This window comes from Phoca vitulina, unplaced genomic scaffold, assembly GCF_004348235.1.
Source record: "Phoca vitulina isolate PV1807 unplaced genomic scaffold, GSC_HSeal_1.0 scaffold19, whole genome shotgun sequence".
Classification (NCBI taxonomy): Eukaryota; Metazoa; Chordata; class Mammalia; order Carnivora; family Phocidae; genus Phoca; species Phoca vitulina.
Genome location: NW_022589722.1, coordinates 19,245,658 through 19,270,043, shown reverse-complemented (window position 1 = coordinate 19,270,043; position 24,386 = coordinate 19,245,658). Strand labels below are relative to the sequence as shown.

Here is a 24,386-nt window from a genome sequence, read left to right as displayed (position 1 = left end):
CCCCGGCCCCTGCAAAACGGGTCTCCCGGGCCCGAGGCACTTGGCGGGGATTTTCCTTTTATAAGAGTAGGGGACGGAGGCCTGGCTCCCCGGCCGGTCTGATCCCCGGACGCTCCCGACTTCGCCCCAGCACTTGCCGGGAACCGGTTGTTCGGAGCCCTTTCAGGATGAAATAGTGATCATAATACTCGTGGTTCTGGCCGCACGCAATCTGCTGTAACAGGAGCAGAATCGAACTGCTCCTTGGAGCGGTAGTCTCCCCGAGCGGGGAGAAAGGACCTTTACATAACAAGGGAAACTCTGAAGAAAAGCTAATTGGATTAAGTTCTCGGGATGGGAGGTGAGGGGAGGCTCCTGGACCGGACCGCTCGGAGCCGCACTTCCCTAGTCGTCGGTTTTGACACTATGAAATGTCACCTGGTGCGCCCCGTGTCATTTCTTCACGCTGCCATTGCCCCAAACTTTTATTTTTATTTCAGGATGGCGATCTGAGGATGTCTCAGATTTTCGGAAAAGGGAGCGGAGTGGATGTGGAAAAGATTTCTGTTTCAGAACCCGTTTGGGGTGTTTGCAGTTGGGATAAAAGTGACCAGGTGCCTCCACGACCACCAGCTACATCGAGGACAGAAAACAGTACGTTTCCACACCCCATAACCCTCCCCCAGAACGCACAAGGAGGTCCAGTCAAGTGGAGAGGGCAGTTAAAACCCCTAACTGGGGCTTGGCTGGTGTGGGGTGTGGGGTAACCCCAAGTCCCTTCGTGGGCCCCTTGTGAATACTTGGCTTCAAACAATGTAGACATGGGTTTAATTTTGTTCAAGGATATTTGCTTCCAAATTTGGGGTGCTCAGGAGGTATGTAGTGGTGCAAGCGCTTGACATAAAAATATAGAGGGAGGGGCTTTTTTCCTTCTGTGGAGCTTTCTCTACCGCCAGCAGAGAGCACCCCAGCAGGGCCCAACGCGTACCCGCAGCCGGGCGCGCGCTGCAGGCGACCCCTCTCCTTGCCTCGGTTACTTTGTACAGTAAGGAAGACTGCGGGGCTCGGCCTTTCCCCACTCTGAGGGGGCCCACACCCACTCAATGGGAGAGGGACTTGGCTCTTGGGATCAGAGATAGGCAACCACCCAGGAAAACCGAAGATTCCCCTGGCCCGAGGGGGTGGTTGTCCTGGCCACCAGGGCCTCGGCAGAAGCCTGGAGGGGCTGGAAATCCCTGCGCGGACCGAAGAAAGACCATTTGGGGCGATGCCCGGATGACCTCTACCCCCACCCCACATCTATTTCCAGCCTGCTTCGGGGGGAGGCGAAGAAACATTCTGGTGGTGTTTGTTTCTTTGCTCGGGGAAGGGACCCGAGTGTGTGAAGGGATGGCCGAGGCTGGAAGGCACTTGTTGCTCCGGTCTGCTCCTAGACATCATCCCCAGCATCCCCAGCATCTCGTCAAGCTGCGGCCTCGGCCCCGGCTGCGCTCACCGCCCTGCTCCTGCCTCTCCCCGACCCTATCTCCCCAAGACTCCCCGAGGCTGCGTCTGAGTGGCGGTGGGAGTGGACTGGTTGGGGACTGTGGCTGGGGAAGGGGGTCACTTCCAGGGAGCTTCTTCCACCTGGAAGGAGCGTAGGGAGCATAGCTTAGATCTAGAAGTTTGGCGGCTCCTCCAAGGTACCAGAAGTGAAAGATGGAGAAAGTTCTGCTGGAGAACCAAGACGCCGGGCTTTTTCGTTGTAGGAGATTCCTTGGCTTCCTTCCTCAGTTGTTACCGACCGCCACGACCCCAAAACCTGACGCCCACAGCCCCCAAAGTGCCGAGCAGTTTTGCAGACCTTGACGCCAGGCCTCGCCGGCCGCACTGCGTCCTGCCCTCCCTCTAGCAGAGTTACAGCCCCGCAACGGAGCGCGTCGTCGGGTGCCCCTTCCGGGCAGGGAGGTTACACCCCGCCTCGGACGGCCCGGGGCTCCCACCTCCGACCCGGCGCGGATTCCCCAGGACCACCGTGTTCGCCGCCGTCACTCCCTCCAGCTGCGCGTCTCCACCAGTCGGAGCCTCCGTCCCCACCTCCCAGGCGCTGTGCGAAGCCCTCGCCCTCCCCCGCCTCTGGGGAGTTCCGCTCGGCTTCCTAGCCCGAGCCACCAGCCTCAGTGCGCACCGCTATTCCGGGGCCCCCAAACCCGGGGGAGGAGCCGGGCCCGGGAGGGGGCGGTCGGCTCGCAAAGTTTCTGCGAGCGGCACCTCGAGCTCGCCGCGAGCCAGAGAATCTTTACGTAACTTTGTGTTCAGGACAAGCAAAAGCGCGCTCGTCAGCGCGCGCGCGCGCGCACACACACTCACACATTTACACACACAATCACACCCTTACACACACACACTTCCACGCATCCATTTACATCGCACATTGCGATGGACTGAAAACTTGTGCACGCTCTCCGTTATTTCCTAGGGTTCCACTGTCAAGTTGACCCTTCTGAACTTTTTGAAACTCTTTCTGAAGTTCCCCTTCTTCCTTTTCTTTCCCTCCCAATGTCTCCCCCCACCCCCCACCAGTAGGACTGACCTGTGGAATCCATGTCGGGTTCCTCCAGTAACCCACAATGCATGCTCTTCCCATGGACAGCACAGGCGCCCCCCAAAAGTCCTGATGTTTGGGGATCCCCTGTGCTAGAGATGCCCAGGGAGGAAGGGAGTCGGAGAGAAAAAGAGACGTAGAGAGTGCAAGGGCAAAAGGATAGAGGAGGAAAGGAAAAGAGAAAGAAGAAAGAAAAGAGAAAGAAGAAAGAGGAGAGAAAGAGAAGGGAGAGAGGGCAGAGAAGGGGGAGAGAGAAAGAGCGAGCGAGCGAGGGGACACTCAGTAATCCAGCCGGGCAAAGCCAAACCCGTCAAAATGTTTGCGGATGTTTCATGGGAAAAAGCATCATTTTATAGGAGCCCCGATGGGAGCAATGTCATTGATAGGCCAGCCGGCCTGATGAATGGCCGCTCGTCAGATGGGGCCGTGGCGAGGCGCACTGTGAAGCCCATTGTGGGCCTGTTTTGAATAAGAAAAGCCGCCTCCGAAAAGGGGGGCTCAGAGCGACGCAATCCCAGCCCTCCGACTTCCCCCTTCTATTATAGCATTAGCAACGTTTTTCTTATTTAAAGTTCCAGAGGCCTTCTCCAGCCTTCGCCCGGCACTCATTATAGGCGAAATCAAAATTGGCTTAGATGTGGCCCCCTCCCCCCTCCCCACCCCTCCCCCGACCGGGCCAGGCGGGGCGGTGGGGGGCAGCAGGGGACTCCGGGGAGCCTGGGGAGTCGCCTACGCGGCCACGAGTGGACCCCACTCCTTTCCCTCTCCTCTTGTGCCCCCCTCCCGGTTTGGTCCCGGGTCAGATTTTGAGTGGGGGCCCTGGGAATGCGGGAGGAGGTATGCTTCGACTCCCTTCCACGCGGATCCGCGGACACGCGTGGAGGAGTGGAGGAAGCTGAGGGTGAAAGGTGGGGAGGAGAACTGCAGCCCTAAGACCCCAGCCCCCAACCTGGGCGGTGAAGAGGCCGCCTGGCGGGGAGGGCGTGAGGGACTGACTCGTCTCCTCCAGAACTTTCTGTCTTCCCCTGGGTTTATCCATCTCCTTCACCGAGTCTCTCCCCTTTCCCTGCCTCGCTCTCGCTCTCTGCCTGTCTCCCAGTCTCTGTCTCTCGTTCTGTCCTTCTCTCGTCCTCTGTGTCCCTCTATTTCTCCTGTTTTGGCTGCCTGTCTTTCTGTCCAGCCCCTGCCCCCACGTCTCTTTGTCTCTCCCTAGGACTCTGCCCCTCTGTCTCTATCCCCCTTGGTCTCTCTGACACCCCCCTCCCCGCCTCTTCCCGTAACTCTGTCAGTCTGTCTGTGTCCCAGACCCTTCCTCCCTCCCTCCTCCCGCCCTCTCCCCCGCCCCCCAGCCAGCCGCGAAGTTTGTGAGAAGCCCGGCGTCCAAGTGGGGACGCGGTTTTCCCAGGGACCCCCTCCTCGGCTGAGTTTAAAGTGCAGAAAGGGGGGGGCGAGGAGCTGGGGGTCTGGAAGTGGAAGTGGGGGGGCAGGCTGCGTCTCTGAGGGCCCCGATAAAGTGGCCGTTCGCGGGCCGGCAGCGCTGTGATTAGAATATGAATGGGGCTCGGCAGGCGGAAGAGAAAGGCGGATTACCCCGGGTGCTTTGACCATGGACAGAGGCAGCGCCGGCCCGGCCGCGGAAGGGGCGGGGCGCGCAGGCGGGGTCCCTAACGCCTGGCGAGGGGGGTCTCTAACCCAGGACCCCAAGCTGGGTGCGCCTTCCCGCGGTCCCTCGCAAAGCCCCCCAGTCTGCCCTCCAGGAAGGGCTAAGTGGGACAATGTGGGGGGAGGCACAAGGGGCCAGCACGTGCCGAGTTAAGGTCACGGTGCGGGAGGAGGGAGGCGGCGGCGCGGAATGCGGGCTGGACAGAGCCCGGGTTTGGCATATTTCAGAGCACTGGGTTCGAATTCAGACTCCATAAATTCCTTAATCTTTCTGGGCCTCGGCTTCCTCGTCTATAAAATGGGGCAAAGATGTCCGCTCTCAAAGTTAGGGGGTTAGAGTCAATGAGGCAGTGGATGGGGCAGGAGTCGAACATTTGCTCTTTACCATCTACCCCTCCCAGCACGTCGCCGCGTGGCCCGCTCCTTCCCACCCCCCTGGTCTCAGCTCAGGGTCGCCTCCTTGGAGTGACTGTGCCTGAGCACTCTGTGCGGGTCCCCTCTGATTCCGTCTGCTGCCCCGTTCATTACCCGTTTGTTTCTGCGGGAACCTTGTTCACAGGACCCAGAACAGAGCCAGGCATTCTTTCCAGCTGCGACGGTTGACGACCAGAGAACCGATGAAAACCTGTGGCGACCGAAGGTGGCGGTGGCGATCGCCGCACGTCGTCGTGGTGTGCGTGGCGGTGAAGACACCGGGGTTCGGAGTCCGAAGATCTGAGCGGCCAGGTACACCTCACCCATCCTCGATTTCTCCCTGAACGAAATGGGGCGAATGATAAAAGTCTCCTTCGGCCGCCTGCAGGCCCAACCCTGGGGTAGAAGACTGGCCTGGGAGCTTGATCAGGTGCATGCTGGTGGCAGCGGGGAGCTGCCACCCCCCCCCCGAGTGTTGGGGGTCCCCGGGACAATTCTTGAGGGATGCTGAGGGGGGCAAGGTGGTCTGTTACTATTTTAATTATACACGAAAAATGGAGATGGGGTGAGGTGGGGTGGGCCGGGCTGGCAAGGAAAGTGAAGAGAAAGAAGTCCCAGGTGGGTTGGGCAGGGCTGGTGCACGGGGGCTCCTGCCCGGTGCTATCTAACCTGGAATGGCACTAGCTCTCCCCACTGACAGTGCTGCAGCACCCGGGGGCTGAAAGAAATGCAAACCAGCACGTATTCATTCATTCCTTGGCAGATTTTTATTGCGCACCTATTATGTGCCCACCACTAGTCAGTCTAGGAGCTGGGGATATAGCAGTGAAGAAAGTAGGCTTTAAAAAAAAAATCCCTGCCTTCCTGGAACTTACGCTGGAACGAAGGGAAGAGCCAATAGGTAAAATAGATAATTAAATTATATAGGTTGTCCAGTGATGAGTGCTATGGAGCAGGTGGGACCAGAGAGGACCTCTCTGAGGTGGTTAACACTTGAGTTTCAAAACAGTGCTATCCTAGGGGCTGGTAACAAGGGTGTGTTCATTGGTGGAAATTCACTGAGCTGTGTACACTTACAATTTTGTGCATTTTTCTGAATGTATTTCAAACCTCAATAAAATCCTTGTTCAGATTCAGTAACATCATAATAGGAATAGCTACCATTCACTCTTTATGTACGGACTGTGCTTCCACTGTGGTAGGCATTTCCATGCATTATCTCATTTAATCCACACAGTACAACTAACATATAAATATTGTTGTTGTTGTCCCCACTTTTCAGAGGAGGACAATTGGGGTTCACCGTGGCTCTCTTCCCCTTGGACACAGTCATGAACAATGCAGTTTTTATTCTCCAGAGCTCGAAATCTAAAGCAAATATAGCAAAGCCTGCAGTAGGGAGAGTGTGGGTGCGATGGGGACCAAGAGGGGAGGCCGGAAACTGAGCCCGGGAGGCTGGTGGTGTTGAGGCAGGCCCCTCAAGGAAGTGGAAGCCAATGACTAAGCCAGGAGCCGAACACAGCAGGCAAAGGGGTGGAGGGGTGTTGCAGACACCCTCCCTCCCTCTTCCTCTCCGTCTCTGTCTTTCTTTTTCTTTCTTCCAGTACTGAACAACCAGTCATGTGCCAGGCTTTGCTCTAGGTAGAGGTTCAGAGGTGAAAAGGATAGACATGGGTCCTCTCTCCCCTCCACCTCCTGGAGTTTACATTCTATTGGGAGAGCTCACAATTAACAAAGAAACTAAGATAAACAATAATCCTGCCTTCATGGATCTTACGTTATAGTAAAGACATGCGCCCCAACCTTATGTTTGTTAATGATTCATTTGCTAATTATTTAAGTAATTATTTCAATAATAATTGAATAATAATAATAAACACTGCCTGAGCACCTTCTATGTACCTCTGTGAGTTGTGGGGATAAATAGTCTGATATGACTCTGTTTATCTTAAGTCTTGGTTCAGTGAAGGAGAAAGTCAAGAACTATGAAACAGTTGGATAAGTACTCTACAAAAGGGGTGTCTGAGGTTGCTATGGAAGGAAGGGACTCGCCCAGCTCACTCAAGAAGCACCTGAAGGTTAAATTGATTTCTGCCCACAACTGTCTTTTATAGTCAGAAAATGCAAATAGATAGATGTCGAGTTTTAAAGGATAGCAGTTTGGTTTCTTGCCTTCTAAGTCATTGGACACTCAAATGTTGGTGTGCAGCAGAATCAGCAGGAGAACTTGTTCACAATACACACTGGTGAGTCCTGTGTGTATTCAGGGGATACAGGGATTCTGATTCAGAAGGTCTCCAGTGGGCTCAGTAATATGTACTTAAAATTTTTTTATTATTACAAAATTTCAAGCAAATGTAAAAGAAGAGGGAATATGAACCTCCATGGACTATAAGGTAACTTCAATTATTATCACAACGTGGCTACTACTGTTTCATCCATAATTCTATCCTATTACACTCCCAATCCACCCCAAGAATAGGTTAATTTTGATGCAAATTCTAGACATCATATACTTTCATCCATAAATACGCTAAGTATGTACCTCTAAAATAAAAGATTTTTACAAAATCACTATCATATTACCATTATCACACCTAAAATATCAACAATAATTCCATAACCAAAATCTCACTGTTCAAATTTGCCTAACTGCCTGAAAATTTTTTAAGTTTTGGTTTGCTTGAATCAAGATCCACACAAGATCTACACAATGCATTTGGTTGCTATGTCTCTTAAGTCTCTTTGAATCTGGAGATTTTCCCTCCCTATTTCATTCCTTCTCAGTTATTTGTTGGCAAAAGCCAAGTTGTCTTTCCTGTTGTGTGCCCAGCATTCTGCACTATGTTCATTGCATCCCTGCTGTGTCACTTAACATGCTCTTCTGTCCCCTATAGGTCCTGTAAATTGTTAGCTGGGCCTAGAGACTTGATCCTTTTCAGATTCAAGTTTATGACAAAAATAGCACATTGGTGGTGATGTGTACTTCCTATTGTATCACACAGGGATTCACATAGTGTCCCTCTGGGTTATTGAGAAGATGAGAGGTTCGGGTGTTATTAGGCCCTAGGTTCTTTCCACTTATGCTCAGCTTCCTGCTTTTCTTTTCTTCTGCTCTTAAGGACATGATCACAAGTTCATTCATTCTTCATGATCACAAGACGGCTGTAATTGTTAAAGTACCACAGCTTCCCTCATGCACTTCTCAAAGACTGGAAGGAGAAAAGAGAGTCTGTCCCTTCCCCTGTCCTTTTTAAGAGTAGGAAAACTTTCTCAGAAGCCTCTTGGATAATTTTTCCTCCTGTCCCATCAGATAACTGATTTACCTGTCCATCCCTTAACCAGTAACAAAGGGCAAATAAATACCATGGGAGGCTAAGATGAACCATAATTCTCCCCTAGGGCTGAAGAAGGGTCCATCTTCCTCTAAAACACACAGATATCAGGTACATGAACCAAATCTGTGTTCAGTTGCCAAGGAAGAAGGGGAGGCATGAGTAGCCAGTAGTGACTGCCATACCATTCAATAGAGGATCAGCCTTGCATAACTTCATGCTGTGTAGTGGGAAGGGCTCTCTGCTCAACTAACAAAACATACATCTTGTCCATGAATACCTTCACTTCAGGTTCTTGCCTTGCGGGAGCACATGACCTCCACATTTTCCTGTTTGATTCCATCAACAGTTCATTTGTGAGAAATAATATTCACTGAGGATGGCAAAAGATTTGCGCTCCATCCATTGCTCAAGATGGAATCTTCCAAACTTGGGTTTGACAGGTGTAAAGAAGACCCATGTCCTCAGCCCTGCAAAAACCTCTCTCCCTTCTTGTTCATGAGAAGAACTGATTTACCAGAGTGAAATGGGTTACTCTTGGGAGCCAGTGCTCTTGCTTATAGTAGACGGGTCATTCTCAGGAACTATGCATTGAATGAATGAGTGAATGTCTGCTTTTAAAATGCATAAATGACTGGGAGAAAATTATTTACACACTTAATGCAATTCCAAGAGAAATTCCAATGTGATTTTATTTCATCTGGACGTGTAAGTCAGTGCAACTGGTAAGAAAATTTTTATCTTTTTAAAAAATTATTTTTGCCTTTGTTAAATAACGAGGTAACACATGTATGCTGTGTAACTCAAATTATATGAAGGTGTATTAAAAATTAATCATCTCCTTTCTCTCCTATAGTCCTATTGTGATAACATATTAATGATTTGGTATATGTGACTCCATACCTTTCTCTAGGCTCAAACATAAATTAATAATTGGATAAGAACATTTCAGTTTGGTTGTACCATAATTTCTCCAATGTCTCTTTTTGAATGTCATTGGGTTGTTTCCAGGTTGTTGGATTTTTTTGCTAACATTGGTTATGTTAAAACAGACCACCCCTGTGCATATATTCTTAAGAACTGATGTTTTTATTTCTATCAAATAGATTGTTGTGAAGGGCAATGTGAGGTCGTTTAATATTTCAATGACTTTGAAGGATTGCTTTCCCCAAAAGTTTAACAGTTCACACTTCCACCACCAATATATGAAAGAGCCAGTTTCTGCATGCCCTTACATGCACTGAATGTCATTACTTTAAAAAAATTTTTAGCCAAATATGTAATAAAAATGATGAATAATTGTTGTGTTAATTTATATTAGTGGGGTTCAGTGCCTTTTCATGTATTTATTCAATTTTTGCATTTTGTCCTTAAAGACTTGCTTACTTCTGTTCTGTGTTAAGCAGTGTTTAAAATGGCCCCCAGGGACCACACCTCTGGTATTCATATACTCATGTATTCTCTCTCCTTGAGTGTAAGCTAAATCTAGTGATTTGTTTCTAATGAACAGAGTTTGGCAAAAGTGATGGGATGTCACTTTCAGGTTTTTTCCCACTCTATCGTTTGTGCTTTGAGGGTCTTATTTAAGAAATCTTCCTGTTGTCCCCGAGATTGTAAGAAAATGTTTTTGTTTTTTTCTTTCATTAGCTTAACCTTTTGACCATTCCATCAGAGACATTTAATCCATCTGTAGTTCATCTTTGTAAACAATTTTTTTCAATACAGTTAACCTTTTTTTTTTCCCACCAAAACTTTTGTCTTAGTCAGCTCAGACTGCCATAATAAAATACTGCAGATTGGGTGGTTTAAAGAACAGAACTTAATTTTCTCACAGTTCTGGAGGCTAGTAGTCCAAGATCAAGGTTCTGGTTGACTTGGTTTCCTGGGAGGATTGTCTTTCTGGCTTGCAGGTGACCAACTTCTCTCTGTGTCCTCACGTGGCCTTTCCTTGGTGTGTGTGCCTACACAGATGAAGAGATCTTTCTCTCTTCCTCTTCTTGTAAGACCAGTAATCCTATAGGATTAGGCCCCCACATTTATGACCTCATTTAACCTTAGTGACCTCCTTAAAGGTCCTATCTCCAAATACAGTCACATCGGGGGTTAGAGCTACAACATATAGATTTGGGGGGGCTGCTGAGGGGGAACACAACTCAGTCCATAGCAACTATCTGTTAAATAATCCATACTTTCCCAGGGGTTGCTGGTGCCCCCACAATCATATTCTAGTTCCTGTACATGTACTCTCTAGTCTTTTTTTGTCATCTCTTCGCCTGTCCCTGATCCAGTGCCACTCCATTTTTATCACTATGGCTCTATAACATCTTTATATACTTGCTATATAAGCAAGTTCTCCCTTCCATTATATTTTTTTAAATTTTTTTATTGTTATGTTAATCACCATACATCATTAGTTTTAGATGTAGTGTTCCATGATTCATTGTTTGTGCATAATACCCAGTGCTCCATGCAGAACGTGCCTCTTTAATACCCATCACCAGCCTAACCCATCCTCCCACCCTCCCTCCCCTCCAGAACCCTCAGTTTGTTTTTCAGAGTCCATCGTCTCTCATGGTTCGTCTCCCCCTCCGATTTCCCCTCCTTCATTCTTCCCCTCCTGCTATCTTCTTCTTTTTTTTTTTTCTTAACATATATTGCATTATTTGTTTCAGAGGTACAGATCTGAGATTCAACAGTCTTGCACAATTCACAGCGCTTACCAGAACACATACCCTCCCCAGTGTCTATCACCCAGTCACCCCATCCCTCCCACCCCACCCCCACTCCAGCAACCCTCAGTTTGTTTCCTGAGATTAAGAATTCCTCATATCAGTGAGGTCATATGATACATGTCTTTCTCTGTTTGACTTATTTCGCTCAGCATAATACCCTCCAGTTCCATCCACGTCGTTGCAAATGGCAAGATCTCATTCCTTTTGATGGCTGCATAATATTCCGCTGTATATATATACCACATCTTCTTTATCCATTCATCTGTTGATGGACATCTTGGCTCTTTCCACAGTTTGGCTATTGTTCCCTTCCATTATTTTTCAAAATTGATTTAGCTACTCATGGAACTAATGATTTCATATATATTTTAAAATAAATTTGTCAGATTTACTAAAACTTCCTGAAATATTTTAACTGGACCTGAATTAAAGTTGTCTTGAGTTGAATCAGCACATTTACATGTTGTTCATTCCACATATGAACACAGCATAATCTCTCCATTTATTGAAAAAAAAGTGCCCTTTATTTTTTTAAATTTAATTTTATTCTATTATGTTATGTTAGTCACCCTACAGTACATCATTAGTTTTTGATGTAGTGTTCCACAATTCATTGTTTTCGTATAACACTCAGTGCTCCATGCAATATGTGCCCTCCTTAATACCCATCACCAGGCTAACCCATCCTCCCAGCCCCCTCCCCTCTAAAACCCTCAGTTTATTTCTCGGAGTCCAGAGTTTCTCATGGTTCATCTCCTCCTCCGATTCCCCCCCTTCATATTTCGCTTCCTTCTCCTAATGTCCTCCATGCTATTCCTTATGTTCCACAAATAAGTGAAACCATATCATAATTGACTTTCTCTGCTTGACTTATTTCACTTAGCATAATCTCCTCCAGTTCCATCCATGTTGATGTAAAAGTTGGGTATTCATCCTTTCTGATGCCTGAGTAATATTCCATTGTATATATGGACCACATCTTCTTTACCCATTCATCTGTTGAAGGGCATCTCAGCTCTTTCTAGTTTGGCTATTGTGGACATTGCTGCTATGAACATTGGGGTGCATATGGCCCTTCTTTTCACTACATCTGTGTCTTTGGGGTAAATACCCAGGAGTGCAATTGCTGGGTCATAGGGTAGCTCTATTTTTAAATTTTTAAGGAACCTCCACACTGTTTTCCAAAGTGGCTGTACCAACTTGCATTCCCACCAACAGTGTAAGAGGGTTCCCCTTTCTCCACACTCTCCAACATTTGTTTCTTTCCCTGTCCATTTTTGCCATTCTAACTGGTGTAAGGTGGTATCTCAATGTGGTTTTGATTTGAATTTCCCTGATGGCTAACGATGATGAACATTTTTTCATGTGTTTGTTAGCCATTTGCATGTCTTCTTCAGAGAAGTGTCTTTCATGTCTTCTGCCCATTTTTTGACTTGATTATTTGTTTTTTGGGTGTTGAGTTTGAGAAGTTCTTTATAGATCTTGGATACCAGCCCTTTATCTGTAGTGTCATTTGCAAATATCTTCTCCCATTCTGTGGGTTGCCTCTTTGTTTTGTTGACTGTTTCCTTTGCTGTGCAGAAGCTTTTTATCTTGATGAAGTCCCAAAAGTTCATTTTTGCTTTTGTTTCACTAGCTTTTGGAGATGTATCTTTTTTTTTTTTAATTTTTTTATGGTTATGTTAATCCCCATACATTACATCATTAGTTTTAGATATAGTGTTCCATGATTCATTGTTTGTGCATAACACCCAGTGCTCCATGCAGAACGTGCCCTCCTCAATACCCATCACCAGGCTAACCCATCCTCCCACCCTCCTCCCCTCTAGAACCCTCAGTTTGTTTTTCAGAGTCCATCGTCTCTCATGGTTCTTCTCCCCCTCCGATTTCCCCCCTTCATTCTTCCCCTCCTGCTACATTCTTCTTCTTTTTTTCTTTCTTAACATATATTGCATTATTTGTTTCAGAGGTCCAGATCTGAGATTCAACAGTCTTGCACAATTCACAGTGCTTACCAGAACACATACCCTCCCCAGTGTCCATCACCCAGTCACCCCATCCCTCCCACCCCACCCCCCACTCCAGCAACCCTCAGTTTGTTTCCTGAGATTAAGAATTCCTCATATCAGTGAGGTCATATGATACATGTCTTTCTCTGTTTGACTTATTTCGCTCAGCATAATACCCTCCAGTTCCATCCACGTCATTGCAAATGGCAAGATCTCATTCCTTTTGATGGCTGCATAATATTCCATTGTATATATATACCACATCTTCTTTATCCATTCATCTGTTGATGGACATCTTGGCTCTTTCCACAGTTTGGCTATTGTGGACATTGCTGCTATAAACATCGGGGTGCACGTACCCTTTCGGGTCCCTACATTTGTATCTTTGGGGTAAATACCCAGGAGTGCAATTGCTGGATCATATGGTAGCTCTATTTTCAACTTTTTGAGGAACCTCCATACTGTTTTCCAGAGTGGCTGCACCAGCTTGCATTCCCACCAACAGTGTAGGAGGGTTCCCCTTTCTCCGCATCCCCGCCAACATCTGTCATTTCCTGACTTGTTAATTTTAGCCATTCTGACTGGTGTGAGGTGGTATCTCATTGAGGTTTTTGGAGATGTATCTTGAAAGAAGTTGCTGTGGGCGATGTCAAAGAGGTTACTGCCTATGTTCTCCTCTAGGATTTTGATGGATACCTGTCTCACATTGAGGTCTTTCATCCATTTTGAGTTTATCTTTGTGTATGGTGTTAGAGAATGGTCGAGTTTCATTCTTCTGCATGTGGCTGTCCAAGTTTCCCAGCACCATTTATTGAAGAGACTGTCTTTTTTCCATTGCATGTATTTTCCTGCTTTGTCAAAGATTATTTGACCATAGAGTTGAGGGTCCATATTTGGGTTCTCTGTTCTGTTCCATTGGTCTATATGTCTGTTTTTGTGCCAGTACCATGCTGTCTTGGTGATCACAGCTTTGTAATATAGCTTGAAATTGGGCAATGTGATGCCCCCAGCTTTGTTTTTCTTTTTCAACATTTCCTTGGTGATTCGGGGTCTTTTCTGATTCCATACAAATTTTAGGATTGTTTGTTCCAGTACTTTGAAAAATGTCATTGGAATTTTGATCGGGATGACACTGAAGGTATAGATTGCTCTGGGTAGCACAGACATTTTAACAATGTTTATTCTTCCAATCCATGAGCATGGAATATTTTTCCATCTTTTTGTGTCTTCTTCAATTTCTTTCATGAGTGTTCTGTAGTTCCTAGAGTATAGATCCTTTACCTCTTTGGTTAGGTTTATTCCGAGGTATCTTATGGTTTTTGGTGCTATTGTAAATGGAATCTTGTTAAAAGTCTTTGCTTTGGTTTGATTCATTCCAGGAGGCTTTACGGTTGGGTTGCTATTGTGCATGATACCCTGTCTATATTTTATATGTAGCTATTCCTGGTATAGAGGAACACTCTTGGGTTATTTTCTCATAATTTTATTTAGGCATGGGACAGTCATGGGGCTGTGCCACTCAGGTCTCCTTCAAGGGTACCTGCTCAGGGAGTATGGTTGACTGGCATCCTCTGCTGCTACCACTCTGAATCCACCATCACATTCTTGCCTATGGGGGCCACACTTCAACGACTGGGCACAGCAGGGGTGATATTCTTTCTTTCTTTCTTACGGGATGCAGACTCTGGCTTGAGGTCTCCCTCTCCGCCTGACCAAAACATTCTTAGAACCACGCTGATGTCTGAGAGTATTTTACCCAATTTACCTTCCTCCTCACCTTTCACAGGTATCAAACACACCCTGCAGTGAAGATCCTCCCCATCTTTTTCTGTTCTATTCCCTTTACTCTTTACGGAGATTTCCCCCCAATAAATTTCTATCACGTCTAATCTTGTTTTGGCTCCTGCTTCTTGGAAGACCTGTAACGAAACAAGGAATAATTTACATACAGTAAAATGCTCAGATCTTGTTTACTGTTCCATGAATATGAGAAATGCTTATTATGCCTGTATAGCTCATTCTGCCAAATATATTTGCTGACTTAATTCTTTCTTTCAATAGTCATTAAAAGACCATTTTAATGAGAATCCTTAGGTGAAAATATGGTCACTTTATCTATTGAAATACGTTTTATAAAAATAGAGCATCCTTTTTGTCATATCTATTATTTTCTGATAACATTGCTACATTTTTAAAAATTTCAAATTTCTCTGATTTGCCTTTATCCATCCCTGTTTTTAATCTTTTTATAGCCTTTTGCTTTAAGGATTTCTCTTGTAGACTATATTACACATTAATGCTCTCTGAGTCTTTATATTTTTATACTGAGTTCGATCTATTTCTACTTATGACAATTACTCATATCTAAATTCTTAAAAAACCCTATCAGTATTTTTTCATGTATTCTATCTTTCTTTTTTTTTTTTTTCCTTCCCTGTTACTTGCCATTACAAAGGGGAAAATTAAACCAAGTATGGGTTTAGTAGTTATGAGCAACCACCAGGAGAATAAAATTGAATGTATAATTTCAAGCAAAAGAAATTTCAATCTATCTGATCACTGTTTTAAAATTTTTTAAAAGACTTTATTTATTTGAGAGAGAGAGAGCGCATGGGGGCAGGAGCAGAGAAGAGAGTCTTAAGTAGACTCTGCCCTGAGCACGAAGCCCAACTTGGGGCTTGATCTCAAGACACTGAGATGATGACCTGAGCTGAAACCAAGAGCCAGACACTTAACCAACTGCACCACCCAGGTGCCCCAATCTGATCAATTTTAGTTACTGATTGCTGTCTATGTAAAATTTTTGTTTACTTATTTTGTTGTAATGGTTGCTGAGCTTTACAACAGTGTCATTTACTGAGTTATTTATTTACACCTCCGTTTTTAGTCACCCTCCCTCCCCTTCCCCCAGTGTTTTCTCTTCTTGCTGGAGCACTCCTTCTTTTTTTTTTTAATTTAATTTTATTATTGTATGTTAGTCAACATACATTATTAGTTTTTGATGTAGTGTTCCATGATTCATTGTTTGTGTATAACACCCAGTGCTCCATTCAATACGTGTCCTCCTTAATACCCATCACTGGGCTAACCCATCCTCCCACCCCCTTCCCCTCTAAAACCCTCAGTTTGTTTCTCAGAGTCCATAGTCTCTCATGGTTTGTCTCCCCCTCCGATTTCCCTCCCTTCATTTTTCCCTTCCTACTTTTTTTTTTTTAAAACATATAATGTATTATTTGTTTCAGAGGTACAGGTCTGTGATTCATCAGTCTTACACAATTCACAGCTCTCACCATAGCACATACCCTCCCCAATGTCCATCACCCAGCCATCACATCCCTCCCACCCCCCCACCACTCCAACAATTCTCAGTTTCCTGAGATTAAGAATTCCTCATATCAGTGAGATCATATGATACTTGTCTTTCTCTGATTGACTTATTTTGCTTAGCATAATACTCTCTAGTTCCATCCACGTCATTGCAAATGGCAAGATTTTGTGTTTTTTGATGGCTGCATACTATTCCATTGTATATATATACCACATCTTCTTTATCCATTCATCTGTTGATGGACATCTAGGCTCTTTCCACAGTTTGGCTATTGTGGACATTGCTGCTATAAACATCGGTGCATGTAACCCCTTTGGATCCCTACATTTGTATCTTTGGGGTAAATACCCAGTAGTGCAATTGCTGGGTCGTAGGGTAGCTCTATTTTCAACTTTTTGAGGAACCTCCATACTGTTTTCCAGAGTGGCTGCACCAGCTTGCATTCCCACCAACAGTGTAGGGTTCCCTTTTCTCTGCATCCTCACAAACATCTGTCGTTTCCTGACTTGTTAATTTTAGCCATTCTGACTGGTGTGAGGTGGTACTTCACAGAGGTTTTAAATCAGATTTCCCTGATGCCAAGCAATGTTGAGCATTTTTTCATGTGTCTGTTGGCCATTTGGATGTCTTCTTTGGAAAAATGTCTGTTCATGTCTTCTGCCCATTTCTTGATTGGATTATTTATTCTCTGGGTGTTGAGTTTGAGAAGTTCTTTATAGATTTTGGATACTAGCCCTTTATCTGATATGTCATTTGCAAATATCTTCTCCCATTCTGTCGGTTGTCTTTTGGTTTTGTTGACTATTTCCTTTGCTGTGAAAAAGCTTTTTATCCTGATGAAGTCCCAATAGTTCATTTTTGCCCTTGCTTCCCTTGCCTTTGGCGATGTTTCTAGGAAGAAGTTGCTGCAGCTGAGGTCGAAGAGGTTGCTGCCTGTGTTCTCCTCAAGGATTTTGATGGATTCCTGTCTCACATTTAGGTCTTTCATCCATTTTGAGTCTATTTTTGTGTGTGGTATAAGGAAATGGTCCAGTTTCATTCTTCTGCATGTGGCTGTCCAATTTTATCAACACCATTTGTTGAAGAAACTGTCTTTTTTCCACTGGACATTCTTTCTTGCTTTGTTGATGATTAGTTGACCATAGAGTTGAGGGTCCATTTCTGGGCTCTCTATTCTGTTCCGTTGATCTATGTGTCTGTTTTTATGCCAGTACCATACTGTCTTGATGATTACAGCTTTGTAATAGAGCTGGAAGTCCGGAATTGTGATGCCGCCAGCTTTGCTTTTCTTTTTCAACATTCCTCTGGCTATTCGGGGTCTTTTCTGGTTCCATACAAATTTTAGGATTATTTGTTTCATTTCTTGGAAAAAAGTTGATGGTATTTTGATAGGAATTGCATTGAATGTGTAGATTGCTCTAGGTAGCATTGACATTTTCACAATATTTGTTCTTCCAATCCATGAGCATGAAACATTTTTCCATTTCTTTGTGTCTTCCTCAATTTCTTTCATGAGTATTCTATAGTTTTCTGAGTACAGATTCTTTGCCTCTTTGGTTAGATTTATTCCTAGGTATCTTATGGTTTTGGGTGCAATTGTAAATGGGATCAACTCAATTTCTCTTTCTTCTGTCTTGTTGTTGGTGTATAGAAATGCAACAGATTTTTGTGCATTGATTTTATATCCTGCGACTTTACTGAATTCCTGTATGAGTTCTAGCAGTGTTGGGGTGGAGTCTTTTGGGTTTTCCACATAAAGTATCGTATCATCTGGAGCACTTCTTCTAAGAAGGTTTTAAAAGAGGGTCTTTGTATGGTAAACAGTAATTATGTTGACATCACATTTAAATGAGAGTTCAGCTGGATATGGAGTTTTAGGTCCCAAGTTTTTTTACTGAAAATATTGCTGTTTGGTCTCCTTGCAGATGTTGCTGTTGAGAAATAATGTTGGTCTGATTCTTGTTCCTTTGTAGGCAATTTCCTTTGCATCTAGAAGAGTTTAAGCGTTTCTTTGTCTTTGATGCACTTAAGTGATACAAAAATGTACCTAGGTATGTTTCTCCTCATCTATCCTATTTCTTTAAGTGCTTGTATTTGTATTTTTGAGGTTTTAAAACTTTCTCTAATCTGTGAAAACCTGTCATATTATTTAAATATTCTGCTCTATATTTTTCCTCTTCTTCTGAGACTTCCATTATTTGAATGTTGACACTTCTATTTTCCATCTCTCTTAACTTTTCTTTTTTTGTATTTCATCTGTATAACCCATCCTGATACTTTCTGGAATGAATCCTACACTTCTTTGACTTATTCTATATTTTTCTGCTATTCAAACTATTGAATCCTTTGTTTCCATTTTTTTTCCATACTCAGGAATTCCTCTCAGAGCTCCTTTTTATGCCTTTCCCTTTATAATCCATTTCTTTTTGCCTTGATATACTTATTTTTCTTTCTTGTTCTGTTTGGTCTGCTAAATTTGTTTCATCTACATTTTTTCCATGTGTTGTTTTTTTTCATATCCCAGTGGCCCTCCCAACAAGCTAATTATTATTATTATTTTTTCCTATGAGCTTGTATTCACAGCTGTCACACTGCAACACAGGGGACCTATACCCATTCTTCCAGAACAGGGGTTCTCAACCAGGGGTGAATTTTGCTCCAACAGGAGACATTTAGAAACTTCCAGAGACATTTTGGGCTGCTACAATCTGGACTACAGGGGAGGGGATGCAGTATTAGAGCAGTGCTACTGGCTTCTGGTGAGTCGTGGCCAGGGATCTCCTGAAAACCCTACAATGTACTGGAAATCTTCTCACAACAATAATTTATCTGCCCAAAATGTCAAAAGAGCCAAGGGTGAGAAATTCTATCCTAGAGGTAATTAGATGTCTGAGTTGATGAGAAGGGCCAAAGCATAAGTCCTAGCTTCTATCTGTCCTGATAAGTATGACATGGGGTTTGTAGGGAGAGTGAGAACACATCTCAGGATATGATGGTTCAGATTTCCATCCTGCACCTGCTCTTCTTCAAGAACTGTCTATGAAGCAGGAGTCACCATAAAGCAGAGTGGGGCAAGCAAGGAATGCTAAGGGGCTGGCCAGTTTGCACACACAGTTAACTGGTTCTTAATAACCCAGCTTGGCTAGAGTGTCCACTCTGATGTTACATTGGCAGTCCTGACAGAAAACAGGCTATGTTTTCTGCTTCACTGTGGCACTGGGCTGAGCCAATTCTGCTCCAGACAGTGTTAAAGAGTACAAGGTGCATCTCAAAGTTTCTGCAACCCAGCTGCCCCTGGTCTCCATCCATGAGGTTCAGCCATGTTTGGCTCTGGGCTTCTATTTCTCCCTCACACCAGGACCTAAACACCTCCCAGTGCTCCAGAAGGTTTTCACAAATTTACATTAGTTCACACAACTTTCTTCTGATTTTTGTGGCACTTATGAGGTGGGGCTTGAAGGAAGGAATTAGGCTAAGCTGATCCCTCATCTTATCAGAAACTGGAACTCCCAAATTATTTAGATTTTAAAACCGTATATACATGTCTCTTTGATAAAACAAAAATTAATTTTAAAATGAAAAGAACAATAAGAAACTGAAGAAACTGAGGGAATGTGCAAAAGTTACCATTTGAGTGGTGCTTGGAGAATGAGTCAATACAGCTAAAATTAGGTTCAACTTGAATAAGAGACCCAAAATAACAGTGGTTTATTCGAGATGGATAAAAGTTTATTTCTTTTATGTATATATGTATGTGTGTGCATGAGTGTGTATGTGTGTGTGTATACAGTTACTGTCTCTTGCATGACCTACATTCCTAAGATTACCTCATAGTCCAAGATGGTTGCTTTGGCTCTATTTATTATATATCTATTGCAACCAACAGAAAGGAGAAAGGGAAAAAGAAGAGGCAAAGAGCATATGATAACTGTATTTTAAGGAATGTGTTTCTGTTTTCTAATGCAGCATAACAAACCACCCCAAAACCCAGTGGCTTAACACAACAGTAATTTATTATAAATCATGGTTCTGTGAGTAGGATGCACAGTTCTTCTGATTACGTGGTGTTGGCCAGCATTCAGGGACAGCTGATAGGCCCAAAATGACCTCAACCACATGGTTGGCAAGTTGGCCCTGGCTGTTAGCTAGGAGCTTAGATGGGGCCATTGCATGAAACCACAGTTCTCCTTCATGAGGGTTTTTCCTTTCAGCTGCTTGGGCTCCCTCACGGCGTGGAAGCTGCATTTAAAAAGGACCATTAGTGTCCCAAGAGGAAGGAAATGATAGCTCTAACCCTCTTAAGGTCTTAGCTGGGAAGTTCCTGAATGTCTCTCCTACTGCATTCCATTGGTCAAAGCAGTCACAGGACCAGCCCAAGGAAGAGGTGGTGGTGGACACGCTCCACTTCTTGATGTGACGAGTGGCATGCACATCCCGGTGGGGAGGAATCATTGGGAGACATCTTTGGATATGAGCAACCATAGAAATTTCCTGGAATCTGTCATAGGACACCTATGCTCACCTCCCATCATCCAGAACTAAGTTTAAGTTATATGACCATACTTAGCTACAAAGGAGGTTAGAAAACAGACTTTTTAAACTGACATTTATGTACCTGGATAAAAACTGAGGGTTTGGCTTCTATGAAAGAATGAGTTGAAATGAGTCATCAAAGGTGCCTGGGTGGCTCGGTCGGTTAAACATCTGCCTTCAGCTCAGATCATGATCCCAGGTTCCTGGGATTGAGCTCTTCATCAGGCTCACTGCTCAGCAGGGAGTCTGCTTCTCCCTCTGTCCCTCTCCCCCCCCCCAACCCCCCCTCCTGCTCTCTCTCCCTCAAAAATAAATAAATAAAATCTTTTTTTTTTTTTTTAAAGAAATGAGTCATCAAAACATAAGTAGCCTAAAGTGGTTATAGGGAACCAGGATACAAAATAGAGGGGCAGAAGAGCCAGAGAGACCAGCAAAAAGAATGGCAAGATGAACAGAAAGACAAAACAGCTCATTGTAAGAATACAGTTTAGCCAGATCTAATGACAAAAGATACTCTTAGAAATGATATTTTATTCATCATTTTATTATTGATTGTCAAACACTTACCTATTCTCCACTACAGACCAGGCCCTGGGCTAAGTTCTAGGCATATGACAAGAATAAGACATTGTTCCTATACTTGGGGGTAGATGCAAGGTAAAGGTAAAAATAAAAGACAAGTCTTTCATGCCTCTTCCTCCACCACCTCCCAATTTAGGAGACCCTTCACTAATGTCACATAAGGGTAGAAGCAATAAAAGGCACCAAGAATCTTTATTCAGAAGAGTGGTAAACACTTGCATATTTGGTAGAATTTTCTAAATCTTCATCTTAAGTTCCACATTCCCAAAATAGCCACTCCTGGGTTTCCAGACTAGGCTAAGCCCCGACTATAGACATCTGTAGGTTTTGTGTGCTCAGCATCTCTCTATTCACACTCATTCTATTAAAAAACAGCTCTATTATTCTCGTATACCATCTACTTTGGTCTCTGTGGCTGACCTATATGGAATTGACTCCATTCCCATTCCAGCGGGTGGGTATGTGGCCCAAACATAGCCTGGGCTCTTGTTAGGATTCTTGCAAATGAGAGTTTAAACAAGAAGGGTAAATTGCAGGTTCTGGAGGCAGCCTAAGAGGAGAGGCTGCCCAAGGCTGAGTTCTGCACAGAGGGAAGCAGAGCCAAGGAAAGACGGGATGGTCCCAGTGACTGGATCCAAGCATGCCTGAAGGATGATCTCCTCTTAGACTTTTCAAATGCGTGAACCAATAAATTTGTCTTCTTGCTTAAGGCCGTTTGAATCTGGTTTTTGCCACTTGCAAACAAAAGCGTCCCACATAAATAATCTCTTATGTCAGAGACTTTAAGCAAAACTGTTCTTCTCCTTTGAGAGCTTTGGTCAATTTCTTTTGATTACTACTTCAATGTTGATCAATGATGGAGAGGGTCTGTCTCCTCTGACCATGTGCTTATGGAGTAGAATGGTGAATAGAGCTTCCCACACTATTTACATGACATCTTCCTGCTTGCCTCCCTCTTCCTGAACACAGGGCTGAATTCTCCAAGGTAAATATCAGTGTGTACTGCCTCCATCGCCCTGCCCTTCCTTCTGGCAATGGTAGATGCCTGCTGCTGTGCCACTTCTCAACACTCCATCGGGGTAAAACCATCTCAGCCATGCTCTGTCACTTAGAAAAGTGCCTGTCTCATAATAAACGTTCAATATATATTAGTGATATTAATGACAATAACTACAAGTAATAATTTAAAAGCAAAATTTAAATTATTCTGCTCTTTTCTTTTTCACTTAACAATGTATGTGGGAGCTCATGACATATGTATATGGAGCAGCCTTGGTCTTTAAAAACATTTTTATGGTATTTCTTTGTATGGATGTTCCATAATTTATTTAATCAGTTCCATCTTTGTTGATATTAGGTAGTTTCTAATCTTTTTTTTTCTAGTATAAATAATGCTACAGTGAATTTCTTTGTATGTTCACTTTGCCTACATGTGCAATATATGTAGGATATATTACTAGAAATAGAATTGCTGGGTCAAAGAGAACATGTATGTTAGAATCAGCTTATCAAGTTCCACGAACATCCTGCTGGGATTGTGATTAGAATTTTCACTGAATCTATAGATCACTTTGGGGAGCACTGACATCTTTATGTTATTATTTTCCTGATAATAATAGATCTTCCTCAACATAATAGATTTCTTTATTTAGATCTTTATTGTCTCTTAATTTACATAGAAGAATAATAAGCCCAAAGAAGTCAGTATCTTCTAGAGAAACAAAGTATGATGGAGAGACTTGTCCTATCAACAATTAGGACTTACAATGAAGCTATAGTTATCAAGATAACATGGTACAGGAGCAGGGATAAACAATTTGAACACTGGAGAGAACAAAGATCCCAGGAACAGATTTACCTATCTGTCATGGAAGATCAGTGATGAAGTGCTATTCCACAAGTGAATCTGAAAAAAAATGTAATTCAGATTGGAAAAAAAATGGGATTTATCCCTACCTCACATCATAGATAATTAACCCAGATGGATCACAAACTTACACGTCAAGAGCAAAATTTTACAAGTTTTGATATAAAATACAGGTAAATATTATTTTGATTGGGGAAGAGAGAAGACTATCTTAAACAAAAAGTGTTAACTCTGAAAGAAAATATTGATAAATGTCTCATAAAATTAAGAATTATTCATCAAAGACACTGAAAATAAAGTGAAAATGCAAGTTACAGGCTGTCTGTTTGATACTGCTATATCAACTTTTTGATTAGCATTTCCTTGGTATATATTTTTCTTTCCCTTTATTTTCAATCATTATAAGTGACTTACCTTTAGGTATTTAATTTATGGTGTGTAGCTGGATTTTAAAAATCCAATTTGATAGTCCCTCTTTTTGTTATGGTAGGTAAATTAACCTGTGTGGTGGGTTGAATGGTGACCCCTAAAAAGACATATCCACTTCCTGACCCTCAGAGCCTGTGAATGTGACATTTGGACAAGGGGTCTTTGCAGATGTAACTTAAGGATTCTGAGATGAGATTGATCATCTGGATTATCCAGACAGACCCAAAACCCAATGACACGTGTTCTTATAAGAGACACACAGGGGGCAGACATAAGAGAGAAGGCCATGAGGAAGAGGCAGGTTAGAGTTATGTAGCCACAAGCCAAAGGTGGAAGCTGCAAAGGAAGGATTCTCCCCTAGACCCTTCAGAGGGAGCAGGACCCTGCTGACACCTTGATTTTGGATTTCTGGCCTCCAGAACACTGAAAGAGTAAATTTCAGTTGTTTCAGGCTACCAAGTTTACGGTAATTTGTAATAGCAGACCTGGAAAACTAATACATTCTATTTACATTTATTGTGATAAATAGCATACTTGGGTTTATTTATATTTAAACATCTCTTTTTGTGTTTTGTTTACCATCTTTTTTTAAAAAAAGATTTTATTTATTTATTTGAGAAAGAGAGTGAATGAGAGAGAGCAGAAGCAGGGGAAGGAGCAGAGGGAGAAGGAGAAGCATGCTCCCTGCTGAATAGGGAGCCCAATGTGGGGCTTGATCCTAGGACCCTAGGATCATGACTTGAGCTGAAGGCAGACACTTAACCGACTGAGTCACCCAAGTGCCCCTACCATCTTTTTTTTCTGTTTTATTTTCTATCCTGATTTCTGTTGGATTGATAAAGTTTTCTATGTTCTTTTACTTCCTTTTGTGTTGTATTTCTGTTCTTCTAATGGTTGTACTTGAAGTTTTAGCATAATTAATCTTATAAAAA

General features: G+C 43.7%; 1 protein-coding gene across 6 annotated transcripts in view; it reads right to left on the bottom strand.

The window, feature by feature from the left end:
• The window catches only part of RFX4 (regulatory factor X4), a 155,460-nt gene extending 152,479 nt beyond the window's left edge, over positions 1 to 2,981 (bottom strand). For 5 of the 6 annotated variants that reach the window (XM_032416389.1, XM_032416385.1, XM_032416386.1 and 2 more), the window contains exon 1: positions 2,552 to 2,981. In XM_032416389.1, coding sequence (XP_032272280.1) covers positions 2,552 to 2,594 — 43 coding nt within the window. In that variant the 5' untranslated portion in view covers positions 2,595 to 2,981. The remainder of the gene's footprint in view (positions 1 to 2,551) is intronic. The other variant, XM_032416391.1, reaches the window with a different exon arrangement.
• Positions 2,982 to 24,386: the final 21,405 nt, after the last annotated feature.